Source organism: Polyodon spathula, chromosome 5 (genome assembly GCF_017654505.1).
Source record: "Polyodon spathula isolate WHYD16114869_AA chromosome 5, ASM1765450v1, whole genome shotgun sequence".
Lineage (NCBI taxonomy): Eukaryota > Metazoa > Chordata > Actinopteri > Acipenseriformes > Polyodontidae > Polyodon > Polyodon spathula.
The window spans coordinates 37,591,592-37,611,628 of NC_054538.1; the positions used below are offsets into that span (position 1 = coordinate 37,591,592).

At 38.5% G+C, this 20,037-nt stretch overlaps 1 protein-coding gene across 4 annotated transcripts in view; it reads left to right on the forward strand.

Annotated features, from left to right (window-relative positions):
• Nucleotides 1-17,639, forward strand: part of LOC121315925 (serine/threonine-protein kinase PAK 5-like) — a 127,336-nt gene extending 109,697 nt beyond the window's left edge. For all 4 annotated transcript variants that reach the window (XM_041250538.1, XM_041250541.1, XM_041250540.1 and 1 more), the window contains 6 exons: nt 1,233-1,715; nt 2,436-2,569; nt 9,187-9,313; nt 13,568-13,693; nt 14,937-15,071; nt 15,977-17,639. In XM_041250538.1, coding sequence (XP_041106472.1) covers nt 1,233-1,715; nt 2,436-2,569; nt 9,187-9,313; nt 13,568-13,693; nt 14,937-15,071; nt 15,977-16,132 — 1,161 coding nt within the window. In that variant the 3' untranslated portion in view covers nt 16,133-17,639. The remainder of the gene's footprint in view (nt 1-1,232; nt 1,716-2,435; nt 2,570-9,186; nt 9,314-13,567; nt 13,694-14,936; nt 15,072-15,976) is intronic.
• Nucleotides 17,640-20,037: the final 2,398 nt, after the last annotated feature.

The following is a 20,037-nucleotide window of genomic DNA, read 5'->3' on the forward strand; positions in this document are numbered from 1 at the left end:
CAGTGAGCACAGCTGGATCAATAATCAGGAAGTGGAAGCTGCATCACACCACCCAGGCACTGCCAAGAAAAGGCCGTCCCTCAAAACTCAGCACTCAAACAAGAAGGAGACTTGTGAGAGAAGCCACAGAGAGGCCAACAATCACTTTGAAGGAGCTACAGAGTTCAGTGGCTGGGAGTGGAGTAATGGTGCACCATATCAAGAGCTCTGCATAACACTGGCCTGTATGGGAGGGTGGCAAGAAAGAAGCCGTTACTCAAAAAGTACCATCTGAAAGCACGTCTGGAGTTTGCCAGAAAGCATGAGAGTGACCCAGCTGCGATGTGGGAAAAGGTTTTATGGTCAGATGAGACCAAGATAGAGCTTTTTGGCCAAAACTCAAAGCGCTATGTGTGGCGCAAATCTAACACTGCCCATGCCTCAAGACACACCATCTCTACAGTGAAGTATGGTGGTGGCAGCATCATGCTGTGGGGATGCTTCTCATCAGCAGGGACTGGGCATCTTGTTACAATTGAAGGAAGAATGGATGGAGCAAAATACAGGAAAATACTGCAAGAGAATCTGCTTCAGTCCGCTAAAAAACTGAAGCTTGGGAGGAAATTCACCTTTCAGCAGGACAGTGATCCCAAGCACAAGGCCAAAGCAACATTGGAGTGGCTCAAGAACAAAAAGGTGAATGTCCTACAGTGGCCCAGTCAAAGTCTTGATCTCAATCCCATTGAGAATCTGTGGCACTATTTAAAAATTGCGGTCCACAAGCTTCGTCCAACCAACCTGAACAACCTGGAGCAAATCTGCCAAGAAGAATGGGCCAAAATCACTCCGACACTGTGTGCAAAGCTGGTACATACTTACCCCAAAAGACTTAAAGCTGTTATTGCAGCGAAAGGTGGCTCTACCAAATATTAATGTGTGTAATTATGCAAGCAAGATATTTCAGTTTTTTATTTTTCTTAAAAATATTTCCCAACATAAAACCAATATCACCTTACAATAATTGATTTTGAGTTTAAGTGTTTTAAAATAAAATATTGAACAGAATGAAATTTCAATGTACCATTTGTAATTCATTAATATGAGAGAATTGGTCAGGGGTCTGAATACTTTTGCAAGACACTGCATATATATCCATGTACAGAGGATTTGCTTGTATTATTTAAATTATTTGAATTTTAAGCACAGCACAACAAGAGATTTAAGTCTTAATTCGTTGTTTTGTTGTTTTGTAGGTGGATCATGAAAGAGCACAGAGAGATGTAAGCCCACAGGTGCCTGTTGCAGAAACATATCCCAGAGGCCCAACTAAACTACCTCAAAGTCAAACCAAGCCAAGCTACCCAGTTGGTTACCAATACCCCCCGACATACCACAAACCATCTCCATACAATCGCCCCCCTGCACAGCCCAGTCCTCAAGCTTCTTACTCCCAGCCCTCGTCTCCCTACATTCCTTCTGGTGCTTACCCTCCGCCGAGCTGGGGTTCCTCCTCTGATCAGCAGCCCTCGAGGGTGTCCCATGAACAGTTTAGGGCGGCACTCCAGCTGGTGGTGAACCCTGGTGACCCCCGGGAATACCTGGACAACTTTATCAAGATCGGAGAAGGCTCCACTGGCATTGTGTGCATCGCTACAGAAAAGCACACTGGCAAGCAGGTTGCAGTAAAGAAAATGGACCTCAGGAAACAACAGAGACGGGAACTGCTTTTCAACGAGGTTTGTGAGCTTATTTGCTCCAAGTAGCTTCAATCACGTGTGCCCATTGCTTTCTTCAGTTCATGCAGTGATGGAGTAACCATTTCAGCTTTGTTTCTTAGCAGTTTAATTTAAACCTGAAAGTGGAAGGTGGTGAAGCAGGCTAATTCTCTAGTCTTTTATGCCTTTCACCCTGGGAAGCAAGAGTTTGAATCTGGGGGGTGTTTAGTTCAGGACTACATTGCATCTTGCAGATATTTTATATTTAATCACAGCTAACTGTATTATAATATAGTAATATGCATTTGTAAAATGTAAAATTGTTGGATTTAATAGATAAAGCTGAGCACTGATTAAGAATTATATAAATATTAAAGAAAACCAAAAAGATGCTCTCCACATATCCCCATTATGCACAAAAAAACTTTGATTTGAAAGTGATGGCTTTATTGGTTCTTAGGATAATGGTTAAAATGTATACATGTACAATACGTTGTATATTAGTTAACATTGTCTTGGTTTACATGCAGTTTAGAAACTGCAAATGCTGTCTTCACTGTTGTGAGAGTGTGACATAGCATGCACATACCTCACGCCATAGAAAATAGGAAAAGCTAAAAAGTGCCTGAAAGGTACTACTAAAATAGCATGACAAAAAGATGAGACTTATTTACATTTTTGCATGTAAATCAAGCCATTGAATAGTAAACAATCTCTCTCTCTCTCTCTCTCTCCATTCAGGTAGTTATAATGAGAGACTACCATCATGAAAATGTGGTTGACATGTACAACAGCTATCTTGTGGGGGATGAGCTATGGGTCGTCATGGAGTTTTTGGAAGGTGGTGCTTTGACTGATATTGTAACCCATACGAGGTAGGTTTATATACTTCAGTTTTTTTCTTTGCTTTGACAATATGAATTCTACGTTCTGTATGAATTCTATTTGAGAAATGCCTATTAGTATAGATTTTTAATGTTTGTTAGCAGGTATTGAAGCATATTAGTTGAGTCAGCTGCTCTCCAAAACTATTTTGCGTGTGGCTTCTTCACAATTTTTACCTCTTTAAATTATTTAAACCGATATACAGTACATTATTATAGAAGTAAAAAAGCAGATGAATCAGGCTTTTTTCCCTCTATCTAGTGTTTTGCTTTCTTGCATACGCTGCGACCCCGTTATCTGCGCAAAATTTTAAACTCTTAATTTTCAGCATGAACCAACTCCAATTCAGATCAGGAAACCTCCCTAACGGATTCTCCTCAACAATATCTCATTCAGTTCTCTGATGGTACCGTCTACTTCTAATGCAGACTTCTCCCAGCAACTAGACCTGCTGCCCTGGCATTACGGAGATCAAAACGCCCCTGCAAGCAGGCTCAGCCTCCAGAGCAGCTATTTTATAAGGATTGGCCACTCATCTAACTTTTAAAAACCAACAACAGTAGCAACATCCCAGCTGGAAACGATAGTATGGCGGCATTGAATATTTCTTGTACCTTTTTTATCTGCTGCACCATGCTGCCTGCTTCTCAAGTGCAATTACTGCAAAGTTGCTAGTCCAGAGCTTCAGGACAGGTGGCTGCACCGCTCTCCTCTCCTCTGATCACCATCTCTTCCTAGCACAGCAACCAGGAGACGCAGCCAAAACCAATCCCACCCTTCAGCTTCATAAACAACATTTTCGAGGACGTGAAGTCCCTCATTCACTCCTTCACCATTTCAATTGCTTCAACTCAACGATATGGGCAAACAGGTCGCTTCCAAAGCTGGATTCTTCCTGTCCGTTCAATCAAGGCCGGATCCTTGCTTTCATCGCACACGCAAGAGACTCTCCATCTGGATCTACGCATAATTAAATCATACATTAGTGGGATGCAGTATCACTATCATTTTATTGGCAGTTTTTCCCCTATCTTGCTGTCTGTCCCAACAGTCCATCTCACACTGCAAGAAATCATTAAGCTTAGCCCAAGTACAATTAGTATCAGCAATTGCATTTGGTTCTCATTCAGCTTCTACCATTTGGCACCCCACTCTCTCCAAACATTCGAAAGCAAATAATAGAAGATATCTGTTTTCACCAACTGGATACATTAACAATAACATTCAGGTCTTTTACCAAGTAAATAATCAACTGTAAAGATATCAGTGTTAAACTCAAGTCAGGCGACATTAAGTTCCACACCGCCGTCAAGAGCCGGATCAGTATTTATTCTACATTATTGAGCTCTGTTAGATACAGGGGTACTATGTTCTACAAGTACTATACAGAATTCTCTGCTAAAGACGCCGCCATTTCAGCAGCAGATAACCAATTTGTCGATCTGTCTTCCTCTGATTCAGTCGTCTTTAACCCTTAGCGGTTAATTTATTCAGCGCTTGTCAGGCACGTCAGGTCCAATTTATTTTCACACACGTTGTTTATTTTACACGTTCTGTTTAATTTTTAAACAGAGTATGAGTAAAACAGGTTAAAAAGGCATTGAATCACAAAAAAACACTCAGTACTGCATCTACAGCGAGGAATGCGACTGCACCCGGGCCCAGCCTCTGCTGGGGCCCATACCAAAGATTTTTTAGGAACATCTTTGCCCATACCAATTTCTTTTTTCTTTTTTTTTTCGAAGTCCATTATCGAAAAACGAAATCTCCCGGTGGTTCAAAAATAAACCGTTTATTGTCCGTCAAAACACATATTATCAAATCAGAGCTACGTAGGCGGGACTCCGCGTAAAACTTTATAATAGGTCAGTATCGATTAAAAAACAACAGACTGTTCCATTTACAGGGGGGGTTAACTTTAATTCTCTCTGTGAACTCCTACATCACACCCCCATTTTCCATAATAGACTTATCTGGTAAAAATAAATAAATAAATAAATAAATAAATAAAATAACACCACTTGGTGGAAGTAAGCTAATTTTTCCACAGTTGTGGTAATAAGTACATAACCTACGGTATATCGAATATGCCATCAAAACACAAGTCGGGTTGTTCAAAGCGAAAAGAACAGAAAAGACAGCTAGAAATTCCCAAAAAGAAGCAGAAAATGCTAAAAAAAAAAAAAAGTACATTCAGTTGGTTAAAAGTGGGCCAACAACAGTAGATGGAAGTATAGCACAGCACCAGAACTGCCAAACTCCTCGCACGAAAAATAAACAACAGTTTGGAAATATACAACAACAGCAAATACAAGGTACTGAATGTATTGTAAACCCGGTACCCAGTCAGGCACCTTTTATGTGATTTTTATGATCTAGCTGCTTGGTCTGACTTTTGTACTAAAGAGCTAAGAGTTGAAATCATGAAATATAAACATGTGCAGCTAAATAAACTGAAGTTTAATTAATTCCCCAAAAGTCACACATGATTTGTACTCATTTTTGGAACAAAACTTTTTTTTAGGTTGAGTTGTTTTATTTATTTATTTATTTGTTTATTTATTGGGGGGGGGGGGGGGGGGGGGGGGGGTCCTACTTCACGTTCTTGCACCAGGGCCCAGTGGATCCTAGCTCTGGCCCTGCTTCAGAAGTTAATATTTCATTCAATGTTGGATACAGAAACCATGTCCTACTATTATCAATGTTTCAGTCATGGCGCCCTCCTACCCTGCAATGGATAGACTGCTCCTGATCAAATCAATAGTTTTCACAGCAGCCTCAGAGCAACGCATTCTCGGGTTTTGCAGCAGACTTAGATCTCTGCATTCTAATCTCTGCCCAAATTTAGCCCATCATCAGCTCCATCTAAACCGACCTTAACACTCAAAGACCAATATACACACTCAGCAAATCTCTGCCCTCTACAGCAAGCCACTGCACACTACCGAAGGCAGTCCACCATTCACTAGAACAGATAACTGCTTCAGCAGATCTCTGCTTTCTACAGTTGGGCTATTGCATGCTACTGACAGCACTCCATCATTTACTTCCTCAGGGCTCTGCAGTGTTCAGCAGATCCCGCCCTCTACTCTTAATCGCTCCTCACTACAGCAGATCTTGACTCCCTATTCAGATCTGATCACTGTTGCAGCAGGCAAAAGTTGCTTTAGTTAACCATTTAAATCTACAACTTCCAACGCTCCAGCTTGTCTCCAATACTCAGATCGTGGCAGCCATTTCCGCTTGATTTCCTCAGCAATCTAGTTGTATGTCTGCTCATCCTTTCAAAAACTACAAACATTAATACTTGGTGACAAGACTGGAAATATGATTAAGAGTTAAGGAGTTCCTATTAGGAGAATGACAGGAGTTGTGAAACCCAAATCTCTGAATCTGAGTTCACCTTTTCCATTCCAAGCAGACATGATAGTAGCAAACCGCTGATCAATCCCGTATTATGTAACACGTAGGATGGTCTCACTACCCTCGTCTCCAGATCCAGCTTCCTCCACAATCATTTCAGATCAACCAGAGTGGGGGCTACCTGACCACCAGGGCCACCTGAGGTTTTCCCCTTCTAGAAGGGTTTTTTTTCCACTCCACTGAACAGCAGGTAATCACATAACCATATCACACTAACACTATTTTAACCTCTCCAGTTTGTCTCGTATGTCCCTTCCTTTCCCTTCTTTTCCAGCTATTTCTTTTATGTTGTGCACTGGTGCAACTCTGTTGTTTGTCTCACGTTGATGGTCTGGAGCAGGGGGTCCAACTTTTTTTTTTTGGATGGGTAATCACAGATCCACTCCCCTGACCTCAGGTCAGACACGTTACCTTGTCCTCACACTAGGGGGACCCCCAGCCACATTATCCTTTCACAGCTCATGCGCCTATTCTACCTCACCACTAGAGGCGGTGTCCTTCCTTCACTCAGGACATGACCCGCTTTACGCTCTCAGTGACCAAGTCCCAGACTAGCCCATTTCTCTCTGTTGCATGTTCCCTGTGGGATGCTTTCCTTCTCCCTGCTTCGAAGGCCTGTGCCTCACCTGACGCGAGTGCAGCACCAGACCAGTCAGGGAACCCTTTATTATCTCTCCTTTCAGTCCTAAGCTGTTGGACTATTCCTATCGCCCCGAGAGGCGCCTCTGCCGAGCAGAGCCCTTTTATATGTTTCAGATCCTCAGGAACATGACCTTCAACCAAGCTCTGTCCTCAGCAAAAGGAGAGCTTATTGGTCGGGATCTCTTTTCTATCCTAATTTCAATCCCGGGCCTCTCTAAGCCTGCACCTAATTCTGAGCTTCGGGCTCGTCACTCTGTCCTTTACAGAGCGTCCTCCGTGGACACCCCTTGAATTATACGGCCAGCAAAGAGGCAAAATGTTAAATGACAATTGCACAATTTTGTTTAAGGTTCACAACCCCTAAGGGCAAGTCATGATATATTTTATTTGTATTCAGTTCCTCAGCTCTGCTCAGGCTGTATATGTTTGCACTATTTATTCTTCATATCATAAAGAAGAAATATGAAGCCATATGAATTCCTGTCTTTCTTATGGTACGAAAACAAGGAACAAAACAAAAGGAAATAATCAAATATTTCCATTATTTCTAACTCACATTTTGTTATTTAAAAGAGACATATCTGGAATTCTACACCAATGGGAATCAATGGGAAATCAACCTGACCTGTATCAATCACCTATCCATGGTTTTCCTCGGGTTACCCCTAAACATCTGACATTTTATTCACCTGATGTCCTTGTTTCTTTTCAATGAAATAGGCATTCCTTAAAAAAAATAAATAAATAAATAAATAAATAAATAAATAAAGGATAGATTTAGCTTCTGCCTTTGCTTGTGGACCATTCGTCTAAGGCAGTGGTTCTCAATCAATGGTCTGCAGGCACCTTTCAGGTTGTCCGTGGAAAGATTACATAATTACGAAAAGGATGCAGCAGTTACTTTATAGATCCCATTGCAAATCCAAAAGCTGAGACTTTGAAAACTCAGCTACAGATGCAGGAAGACAATGCATACATGGAGAATATCTCCAAGTAAAAAATTTCTAAACTCTCCGTCATACATAGTTTTGGAGTGTCTGAAATGTAATCGTTATTATGGAGTTTTCATATATTGCGCTCATGTGCAGCTTGTGAAGTAAAACACGACAAGACGTGCATTCTGTGGCATTAATGTATGGCTGTAAGCCACCTCCACCTTCATAATAAGCTACTGGCCAAAAGATATGCCTGGACTGCTGGGGCTTTTGCTATCACGGTGGTCACGGGGAAGTCTCTGACATTATCATGCACATTAAACTATCGCTCAAAATACATGTAACTTGTATGGTATGGTATGTAAATTAGTACGTTCTCTGGCAGTAAATGGGCCACTAAATTTTGATTTATTGCACATTAGGCTCAGTACTTTACATGCTTGCTAACTCCAAATTTAAAAGTAGAATTTGCCTGTAGAATTGGTTGTGTGTGTGTATGTGTGTAAAAAAAGTAGAAATGTTTATTTTTATTTATGTATTTGGGGGTTGATTTGGTATTTTAAAGTAATTTTGAAGTCACTGCATTGCATTAATAGGCACAATTAGATGATAAATAACTTACTTTTAAAAGACTTTGACAGTGCATAATTCTTCAGGAAAGTTGCGCCTGTTCATAAAGCAAGTATTAAAACATTAATGAAGGATATCTGAGAAGGATGATGATTTCAGGTACACTTTCCTGTGCACTCTCGCACTGTTTTATTTACAGGGTCTCGCCTTTACTGCAAAACACTTATGACAGTGCAATTTAGCCAGCACAATGTAAATTGGTGTTTGTGTGCAGAGAGCATTTTTATGTGACTTCTTATTCTCTGTGATTTTTTGCCATTCCTGTGTTACTGAACATTTATAAAGTATAATAACATATATTACTTTTTGCTGTTCCTGTCTGCTGTGTTGTACTTATCACTAAACTATATTTTTCAGCATAGTAGCAAATGTTTTGATATTTTTATTCCCATATCCTTGGTTGTAAATCAATGCTGACCACTTATTTGTGTAGGAAACACAGCAGGCAGCAATGGTAAGTATTGTGTTTTGTGATAAACTCGATTTGCCATGTTTAGTAACAAGGTTCTAGCAGTGTGTAATGAAGTGCATCAGAAAAGAGTAGGGCCCCATTTGTATTACTATTTTAACATGCCATGTATCTTTGTCCTTATAGCTTGTTAAAACTGTTATCATTTTTCAATGGGTTTTCTTTGGGTGTTATTTGGATTTAAAAAGAATGTTATGGAAGAAAAGTATAGCATTACAATTTTATGGTGGCACAGTGGGGGGGGGGGGGGGGGATGCATTCTATTCACAAGGTAGTGAAAAGGCTGATGACCTTGTAATAATCACAGCATTCATCTATCAGTTGATAATGTGTGCCTTGCAACTCCTTTGCATAGAAGGGCAACAGGAATGGTCACATCACACTCCCATCGAAATATTTGTTTAGAAATTTATGTAAGATACAATAATGGTGTTGAGCAACTCTGTTTGAGATGTATCCCCTCTATTATTTGACATATATTATTTACACCATTCTATTTTCATTGCAGGATGAATGAAGAACAAATAGCAACAGTTTGTTTGTCAGTGTTGAAGGCTTTGTCATATCTCCATACTCAAGGTGTTATTCACCGGGATATAAAAAGTGACTCGATACTTCTCACAAGTGATGGAAGGGTAAGGGTTTGCAACAAATTATTATTATTATTATTATTATTATTATTATTATTATTATTATTATTATTATTATTATTATTATTATTATACATGGTGGATGATAACTTTCCTATAAACTTCAGTGTTTACAGTCTTATTATGCACGATGGTGGCACAAGACCCATATTTAATAAGATTAAATGGCGAGCGAGACCCATGTATAATAAGATTGCCCATGTTATAATAGGGTTGATGATAAAAATGCCAGTATTATTTTTTAAAAACTCTACCGCCAGTACATGTACACAACAAAACATCATCGATACCAAAACAAACAGCAATGGCCTGGAGATTAAGAGTTTCATCTGTAGAAGACAGGGAGTTCACAGGACAGGAGGGGGGCGGATGCTCAGAGAGAAGCATGTCAACAAAGATGCAGAGAAGTTGAGGGAGTGAGCTGGGCTGATAATTTTCTCCTCGGAGAGGGGAGCGCTGACTGCAGAGAAGATGATGCAGAGCTGGAGGAGGTATTCTGCTTGTGGGAGATGTGAGGGGGGTGAGTCGTCAAGAAGTAGCAGGAGGAAGGGGATGCGATAGTGATCCAGCAGAGGCTTCACAATGGGAAGTCAAAATCTTGGGCTGCTGCAACAACCGAGTGAAGAGATATTGGCCCCTAAAGCAGATGCAGAAGAGAGTCAGAGTGAAGGGTGGATAGGTATATCTTGAATGCGATGCAGAAGTTTGGATTGGGAGAGAAGAACAGAAGCAGGATCCACCTGTAAATGCTTGTGAGAATACAAGGAGTCATTAGCGGTGGAGAAGAAATGTAGAGGGGCTGAATATGTGCTTTAATTAGTTTTTTTTTTTACCTTTTGTCTTCCTTTCTTTCTTCCACTGGCAGAGCTGAGGCCTGCCCCTGTAAAGAGTGTATTTTTGGCTGGATTTGTAAAGAAGATGTGTTAGGTTTGGTTTGTAAATACAAATGTTGTAATTTTGTAAAGCAAAGTGTGTACTAGAAGGTTAGACTTCCCTCCCTGCTCTTGATTGAGTAATTGATTATCACTTAACCCTGGTCACAAGCTTTTGTTCTGCTTTTGCTGGTTCCTGTTCTTGTGCGCCAGGGTGAAGATTCATTCCTGCATGGATAGCCAGGGAGAGTGAACCAGGTGGACCAGCCAAGAATGGCTGCGTGTATACCAGAGTTCTGTGTGTGCTTATGGTAGGGATTAATTTAGGGGATTTTAATCCCACAACAGTTTAATTTTGTGTAGGTTGAAGGTTTCTGGAACGGGACCTCCCGTTTTGTAGGAGTAGCGCTCGGCCCGTGTTTGGCCAGCTTTTGTTTTGTAGCTGTTTTTTTTTACTGTGTTTTGTTTTTGCCTTTTTGTATTTGTCATGTACATGTGTTAGTGTATGTTCTTGAGCACTAAGGATACCATTGTTGGTACCCTAGTGGCGGCCATCAACCACTGAACCTGCCTGCAATATTTGTAACTAAATCATACCATTTCAATTGCAAACCTTCTGACTCTCTCATCTCTCAGCGGATACCCACACAGTAACAGAGCACCTCTGTCACACTTCCCCATTGGTGAAGAGGGGCTGAATTGACTGATTGAGTTAGCTAATAATAATATGGAGGTGCAGTTAGGAAAGACACAGACAGATTTTGTGGTAGATTTATATGATGGGCAGCTGCAAGGGAGCCAGAGTGCGTAGGATCAGAATCAAACCATTGACAGCGGCCCTGCTGGGGCTGGGTGTGGAAGAACGCCAGATGGAGCATGCTTACACCGCGAAGGCTGGACTTTCCGAGGCTGGTTTCTGCGTTGTGCTGGAATGGGGGTGAAAAGACAATGGTGCTGATGGAATAGCTGAGAAGAAACACACCATTCCAATCCAGTTGCTTCCCACTGGGATTTGAATGCCAGATTTAAAAAGCTTTGCCGAGATTGCTGGAGGGCCAGTCTTGTTGAGGGAAGCTTGGAGAAGAAACGATTCGAAGGCTGGATTAGATAAAGGTCGCCTCTGGAAAATTGCGGTAGATTCAAAACCTCAGATGATGCTGCCAAGGGCAGCGCGTAGGCTGCAGATGAGTCATAGGGTGCATATGAGTCTGGGTTTTTCAGCAGCATTGATCCTGAGCCAATCAGTCTTTGAAAGAGCCACAGAGGAGAAGGATCAAAAGAAAAAGCTTTTATTTTGATCAGCAGAGAGATTGAGACACCCAAGGGCTGGAACACAATTCAGTGGCAGCAGGTTCAACTGCAGCATCTGATGTAGGAGAGAGAAGGGTGTTTTGAGTGGATTATTATGCAGAACTTTTTGCTTGCCTGCTTAGCTGGTAGGATGATATTGGATGATTTTGATCTGTGTGAGAGGGCGACAAAGATATCCATTGTGTTAACATATTTTTCTCAACGTTTTAGTTTGGTAAGTTAAATAATGCAGTTCTAGATGGCAAGTTCCCTTTCAAGTACGAAATGTAACTATTACCATATGGGTATTTACCTTCAAAAGACCCAAACCCTGAATAAGATATATCAAAGGTGCTCACAGATTGGCCACAGGAGGACATACTGTCCATCGCCGCCTCTGATGAGGTTGGCTAACAGGAGCTGGCATTCCTGTCTGAGGATGTGGAGTCCGATGGCATGTCCCCTGCAGTTAAACTCTCCCTGTCAGCAGAGCTTCTACCGTTGATCAAGAAGGCCACTGAAATCTTGCAAGTGCCTTGGCCTGCATAAGGTGAAACAAGGCAGTCCATCTTTCATGATGAGCCAACCATCCCTCCCATGTCTCCCCCCAGTGTGCCCAGATTTTCTTTTGGACACGGCTCGATCAATGGACACCCTATATATACAGTGCATGATGCAGAGAATCTGGGTCTGGCCCATTTTCCGCCAGTGGAGGCTTCAATCACCACCTCGCTACAGGCGCCTAATTTAGAGCTCCTGTCCAAGGACAATACTTGCCCCAAAAAGCAGTACCGGGATCTCAGTGATCCTCAAGAGTGCCTATTCAGCCAGTGTGTTCACTGCATGGCTAGGCAATAATAATAGTATTCTAGTAGTCTACCAGTCCTATTTGCTGAGGTCCCTTTTTGACAATCACAGGCCTTCACCACAATAGCTGGATGAGCTGCGCCTGGATAATAAGAACCTGCTCCGTATCTCGAAACTTACCAGGCAGGCTGTAGGCAGGAATCTGGTAGCACTGATAGCTGCATGTAGGCAGCTATGGCTTTCCCAGGCACACTTGGCCCCAACAGCCTCAAAGACCGACACAACGGGCTACACCTGCTGCCACCTGCTAAATAGCTAATGCAGTAATGGTTACATTTTTATTTCAGGGAATCAGGGGAATGATAAGAACCTAACAATTTGTCCAGTCTGTTAACAGAAAGTAGCAAGTATGCAGAGCCCCTAAACCACTAAGTTGTATATAAAATTGAATCTTGGGTCCGTAAACAGAGTATAACGAAAAGCCAAAAGAAAAAAGCAAGAAAAACCTAGAGTTTAAACAGGGAGTTTGACAGATACAGCCAAGCAAATTCTCTCCTCTGATTATTAAAGTAATAAGGCATGTAGTTTTAATTGTTAAACAAAGTATTTGTTTTACAACTTCTCCAATTCTGTATCCAGTGTTATTCTATGTGATTCTGAACACTTCTTGAATTGTTAAAAATAAACACAACTAGTTCTATAGTTTATGTCTGTCACTATCTATTATAGCAAATAATATACACTAAAACTGTATATTAGTACTATGATGAGTTATATGTCACTATAACCCCTCAATACAATTACAGCCTTATTATGCACAGTTTGGTGTAGATTATTACAGGGTTTCCCAATCCTGGTCCTGGGGGATCCCTGTGTCTGCTGGTTTTCATTCCAACTGAGTTCTCAATTACTTAATCAAACCCTTAATTGAACTAATAATGTGCTCAATTAGATCTTTTTAATTGTCCTCAGCTCCTAAAAAGTTGCAGATTTCAAGTTACTTATAAAATTGTACAATTAACTTGAAATATCCAACTGTTGAAACAATTCAAACTGAAAACAATTCAGAAGGTCTAATTAAGCTAACTAATAGTTCAATTAAGGGTTCAATTAAGTAATTGAGAGCTCAGTTGGAATGAAAACCAGCAGACACAGGGGTCCCCCAGACCAGGATTGGGAATCCCTGCATTATAACATAATATCTTGTAGTCTGTTTTCTAGCTGGAGAGAAATGTATCATTCAAATTGATCTGTTGCTTTTTTCTTACAGATAAAACTCTCAGACTTCGGCTTCTGTGCTCAAGTTTCCAAGGAGGTTCCTAAGAGGAAGTCACTGGTTGGCACTCCTTACTGGATGGCACCAGAGGTGATTTCTAGACTACCATATGGAACTGAGGTATGTTTACAATATAAGGCTACAGTATAAGGGGTTTTTATCCCATATACTCAATAAACTCAGCAAGCTGTAGGGCATTATATAAAACATCTGCTACCCACTGATCCTATTACACTAGTTGCACTTTGCCATGTGGTACCAATCTCCTTGTCCAGGCTGCAGTCAGACTTGCTAGGTACGAAGATGTCTGCTTTTGTTAGTCTAGTAGTCCCTTGCTAATACAGACACCTATGCTGTACATTTGAATATACTGGACACATTTAATCAATCAATCAATCAATCAATGTTTATTTTATATAGCGCCTTTCATAGTGGAACACCATCACAAAGTGCATTACAAGATGCACTAAATACAAGAAAATCCATAATACTTCAAATAGAGAAATGCATAATACATGATATACAGTGGAAAGTACATAATACATGATAATAGCATAATACATGCAATAGTACACTAAATACAGTGGAAAGTGCATAATACATGAAGTAGTACAATAACTACAGTGGAAAGTGCAGAATACACGATAGTAACAATATGTGAAATAGTAGCAGCAGCTAATAACAGATATCAGGCTTAAGGAGCATAGAAAGCAAGAGAGAACGGGCGGGTTTTGAGAGTTGATTTAAAGCGAGCTACGGTCGGAGCATCACGCACCAAAGCTACGAGAGAGTTCCAAAGAGTGGAGCCATGAAGCTAAATGAGCGTTCTACAAGTGTGATGCACTTTTGTTTGGGGATAACAAGCAAGCCAGAGTCTTAGGTATTAATTTGATTTTCCTACCATACTGTGTATTGTATATGCCTACTGTACAGATTTATATTTTTACAACAATAATGTTGTTTCAGTGCAATGATTTATTAATTTTAAATAAATTGAGCACTATAAATGTGTGAGGATGCATTTTTTATTTTTATTTTTTTTAACCAAACACCTAATTATTTCACTAGACATGTCCGGTTTAGCCAGGAACTACTGTATATAATAACTATTGAAACATGAGCAACTTCCTTAATGTTTGTAGTCTAGCTGTTAACAGTTAATAAACAAAAAATTGTCCCTTTATTAAAATAAAGCATGACCATATATTGTGTTAAAGATGCAACAGCTGCTTAATTGGACTCCCTTTTTAAACATGAAAGTAACTTTCTTTCAGAAACATGCTATTTACATACATTTCAGTATCACTGTAACTGTATTTTTAGTATTTTATTGAAAATGTTTTTGTTTTTCTTTGTTTTGTAGGTAGATATTTGGTCCCTTGGCATCATGGTAATAGAAATGGTGGACGGAGAGCCTCCTTATTTTAATGAACCCCCACTTCAGGCAATGAGGAGGATACGAGACAATTTGCCTCCAAGGTTAAAGGAAACCCATAAGGTACAGTTCTCTTGTACAATGGTCTTGTATTACTGAAAACACATACATACATACATACATTATATAATGCCTTTTACTACTTCCACCAAATGTTTTAAAGTAACAAATTAAAGATGTTAAGGCACAAGTTGTTTTTTTAAGTCGGTACATGTCTGATAACACTATGTAACACAATTTTTTTGTTCCTGGGTAGTAAGTGTTATTTCCTAATTGCTTATGCCTCAAAAGTATAGAACATGGCTATTATTCCCCACAAACTTTGCTTTTGTGACCAGGACAGTGATATTTCAAAATATCACTATTTCCAATGGGAAAACGGGCAAATGTGTGTCTTTTCATTCACATAAAGTCAGAAAAAAACAACATATGAATCCAAATTAACATGTATTTATACTAAAGTAATACAAAGATGACTACAAAAGATTTAGAAGTGAGTAGTTTTTCGAGATTTACAATTATACTATATTTACAGTATAATTGTAAATCTCGAAAAACTACTCACTTCTACACAGTGTAATATGTGTCTGTTTCTCATAGTTGTCTACATATATGTAAATGGTAGATATAAATATCCATTGTATCTGTGATACTTGTTAAGATATTACCACTGGTATCATATATTTATACTGGCAGTCTTTACATTATTTAAATTTGTCTAATGAAGCATATACAGAAGAATTGTATTAAGCCGGAAAATTCGCTGTGCTAAACTACAGTGCTAATGGCCACTCTACAAAATTACAAATTTATTGTCAATTGGTAATTGTTTTTACTTTTAGAAAAGAAGTTTGGCAAAAATAAATAAATACATAAATAAAAAAAACATGGAAAGTGAAACTATTATTAAATGCTTCTTTAAAAATGCTGTAATAAACTATTTTTAATACAATATTTTTGTTCATCAGGTTTCATCTGTCCTGAGAGGATTTTTAGACTTGATGTTGGTGAGAGAACCTTCGCAGCGAGCTACTGCACAGGAACTACTGCGTCATCCATTCCTGAAGCTGTCTGGACCTTCTTCCTGCATCGTACCCCTGATGAGGCAGTACAGGCACCGCTGACAAGGAGCTGAATTTCCAACTGTGAAAAGTGACTTAATAGACTGAAACCCTTTAAAACAGCAAGAGCTTAGCTGCCTGAACACATTGGCTACAATTAGATAGATATATGCTCACCAGTTTTGCTTTTATGCAAAAAGCACATAATCTAACTGCAGTAAGATTAGAAGAGCCTCTGTGCCACTGAGGGATCCATTGAAGTAGCCGTATATTCTAGTATTTCTATATCCAGAGATGTTAAGGGTTGACTTCTAGCACTGAGTGTCTTAGCTGTTGATTTCTAGCACTTTTGGAGCTCCGCTTCTTTTGGAAGTCAGGTAATCTGCCTTCCAGACAGCGCAAGAGATGAATTCCATGAAGCTCCACTGTCCCTGTCACAGTAATAAATTACAGCACATTCGAGACTCATCCTCAGAGTCTTACTTAATGGAAATTGTATGGAGGTTTTGTACATCTAGAAGGACTGGCTTGGTTTTAAAAAAAAAAGCACTTTTCTCTTCTAACACTAGCAGTATGATGTATTTTAGATCAACTGTAATTTTATGTACAGTTTTTGATAATTTGCAGTATTTTGTTGTGATGTAACCATTGTGATATGAACAGTATTAAATATAATTTAACTAGAATTTCAGCAAAGATCTTTCCTACTGTTTGTAATCCCTTTTTACAAATATAAGAAAGCCTATACAGGAAATACAACTAACCCTAAACTACAGTATGAGAACGTGTGTATCGATAACTAGACTGTATTTCTGAAGATGCAAACAAAATTATTTGTACACTGAGGAAAATTTGTCAATTAAAAAAGGGGGTATTGCCAGATTTTTGTATACTATTTATAGTATGATTTATTTTTTGAATAACTGAAGATTTATTTTTCAGTAGGTTTGCCTTTTTAGTTTTAAGATTGAAACGGGCAATTGTGTTGGTTACTTTACATACGCAAGCAATATTTACTAATTCAATCACCTATTTTGTCTTTATATTAATATCAAAGGTAACGTGTAATGGTAGTGCTTTTCAGAAATTAAACTGGAGATAAAATATGTGCAAGATTTAATTTTTATTTTTTGCCATATAATAAAAAATAACTAACAATCTGATATGGTCTTATCTGTTTAACTGTAGGCAAAAGTTACAAAAGTGACACTTTGAGGTATTAACCAATCACTGTCAATAGACAACAGTCCAGTTACTGTATCACAAATAAAAAGCACTATGAAAAAAGGAATGATTTGAAAATACCAAACCCTGAAGGTTTGTAACATGCTTTGACTTCCCTGTCTGGTGTATACTCTCTATTTAATCCATTGCTGTGCTCCTGGAGCTATGTCAGTGTACTTGATGAATCAGGTATAATGTTAATTACTTTCTTGTTTGTTAGTTTGTTGTAGTTATAATTTTAATGTGTAAATATGAACACATTAACAAGTGTGTTGCTGCCTAAGCCTTGATAAATGTTAAAACTTGAATGACTACTAAATAAATGTGCTGTTGCTTGTTGAGTGAACTTGCATTTTTGTTATTAGTAAATCTGGATTTGCTTATAAATAAACACAACAACAAATCAAATATGAATTATATACAGACTAAAGAGACAGGACAATGAATAAGGGTTGGTGATGTGCTTGCATGACTTAATTAGACTAAATGACTTAAAGTTGGTAGGGGAAAACAAATACTGCTTTATATTCACTATGCCCACTGGTATTTTCAGAAGAGTTTCAAATGACATTTCAATTTGTTTAATGCCTCCTGCCTTTGTATGATGTATTTGAGGTTCTTATTGTACTTACTCAATTTATTTTTTATGTATTTTCAGTTTGATTGTGCTTTTAGCTTAGTTTAGGACTTGCTCATATGTTTCAGTTGCCTGACATGCAGACATATATTACTTTGACTCAATCAGCCAAAGTCTATAGAAATAAGAGTCAACAGCATCTGTTACAGAGCTGTATACAGTAATATAAAACAGAAATTTAACCCTTATAGTACCTGTTCACTAGTTAGAGCCTGTTTTTAATTTTAAAAGACACTTTTTGCTGATCTACCTTGGTCACATATGTCTATGGCAGGCAACTACAGTCGAGGTTTGATGAAGACCTTGATATAGCCAAAACATGAAAGCATAAAATATTGTTTCAATCTGAAGCATTCAAACAAAAATTGACTAAAACAAAGTTTATAGAGACAGAACTACATTTGTCCAAGCTCCGAAATCACAAATAGCAAATCAAAATGATTTATTGTGAATGACATTTTCATTAATGCGTAGTATAAATATTTAAACACAAATAATAATATTGATTATTAATACATAACATGTTATATCTGTAAAGTTATGTTTAATTTGTAGTTTCTCCTCTCATGAAATGAAAAATGAAAAGATTTTCTTGTAAGGACTCAGTTTTTATCATGAAATGCCTTTTAGCTTCAGCGTGGTGACTGTTTGTAATGTGTACTGTATATCACTTTTTCAAGATACTGTAGGGCCCAAGAATGGATGGCGTAACAATTTACAAGCTGCAGGATGTGATCCCACAGCCTTCTGAACTGCAGGCTAATGAGCTGACTGTTACCACAACTTGCTTGTTCTTCAGTACACAAGCCTGATCGTAGGTAATTAAGCATTCCTGTGTTAGAGCTAGTATTAGTTTGTCAAGCCCCTACAATTGCTAATATGTCAAAAAACATATTTCCAGTGTTGGTGAACCTCTGTGGGTAAAATCTATGGGCACCCTTCACTTTGATCCGTGACTTAAAATAGCCATATAAAATTTATGTGACCATATGATTGATTTGATAGAGACCTAACACTGAGATATTGACTTGGTACTGGGATTCTCTAGACCAAGTTCAATCCTTGATATCGTACAATAAAAATGAACTCTTTCCTGCCAGTTGTTTTGTAAAGTTACTAATGTTGGTACACAACTGTATTGATTGATTTACGTAAATATCATATTTAGAATATTTTTTAGGCTCCTATATGCAATTTTAGCATGAAAATTATTTTGTGCACCTCTCCTTAGACATTGTAAACAGAATTTCCCCATCAAAATGGCTGTGCAATGTTTATTACTCTAATGTAATGGACTCCAAGCAGAGCCAAGGTGGTAAACTGACCCCTTTGTGATCAGGTGGGTGTGCACAAAACTAAGATACCATAGAGATTATTGACAAACAGATGGGTTAAACATCACCCCAGTCCTTTATAGGTCAATTGCAACAAGCTTGAGAATGTAGACCTTAGTTATCTACTAAATTGATTACTAGCTAGTACAGTACTATATATGGCTAATCTCTAGTTCCTTACTATCTTCGTACCAACTGCAGCTGATCCCCCAGATTTAATACAGACCTTACACTGATCATTTCTACTTCACGAATGGATACTGGCAATGAGTGGGGTAGGCTGCATTATTGTACTGCATATTTCAACTGTAATTTTAAAGCTATTATTTTCTTACATTTTTCTTCATTCTACATCTGTGTATAATTATAATAGTACACCATGTGAAAATTAACAGACGTATTTTACTGAACATTTTCAAATAAAACATTTAAAAAGTTGTTATTAAGTTACCCTTTCAGCAATGAAGATTGAGATATAGGTGTAGATTACATTTATATAGCACTATATCCAGTACCTGGAATTGAAAAGAATAGTTAGCAGAAATTTGAGAAATGATCCTAATTATCGTCCAAGCAGTTGTCTGGTTGTATAACTATGTTTCTTTTTAGTACTAGTCAATGAAAATAATTTAATGAAGTGTAACCTTTTAATTATGTAACATTTTTCTAAGTATAAGCAGCTACAATGGATGTAATCTAAATAAAAGTCAATGTTTTTTTTTTTGTTTTTTTTTTAATACACATTCAGAATTGTTGTAACTCAGTGCTTTATT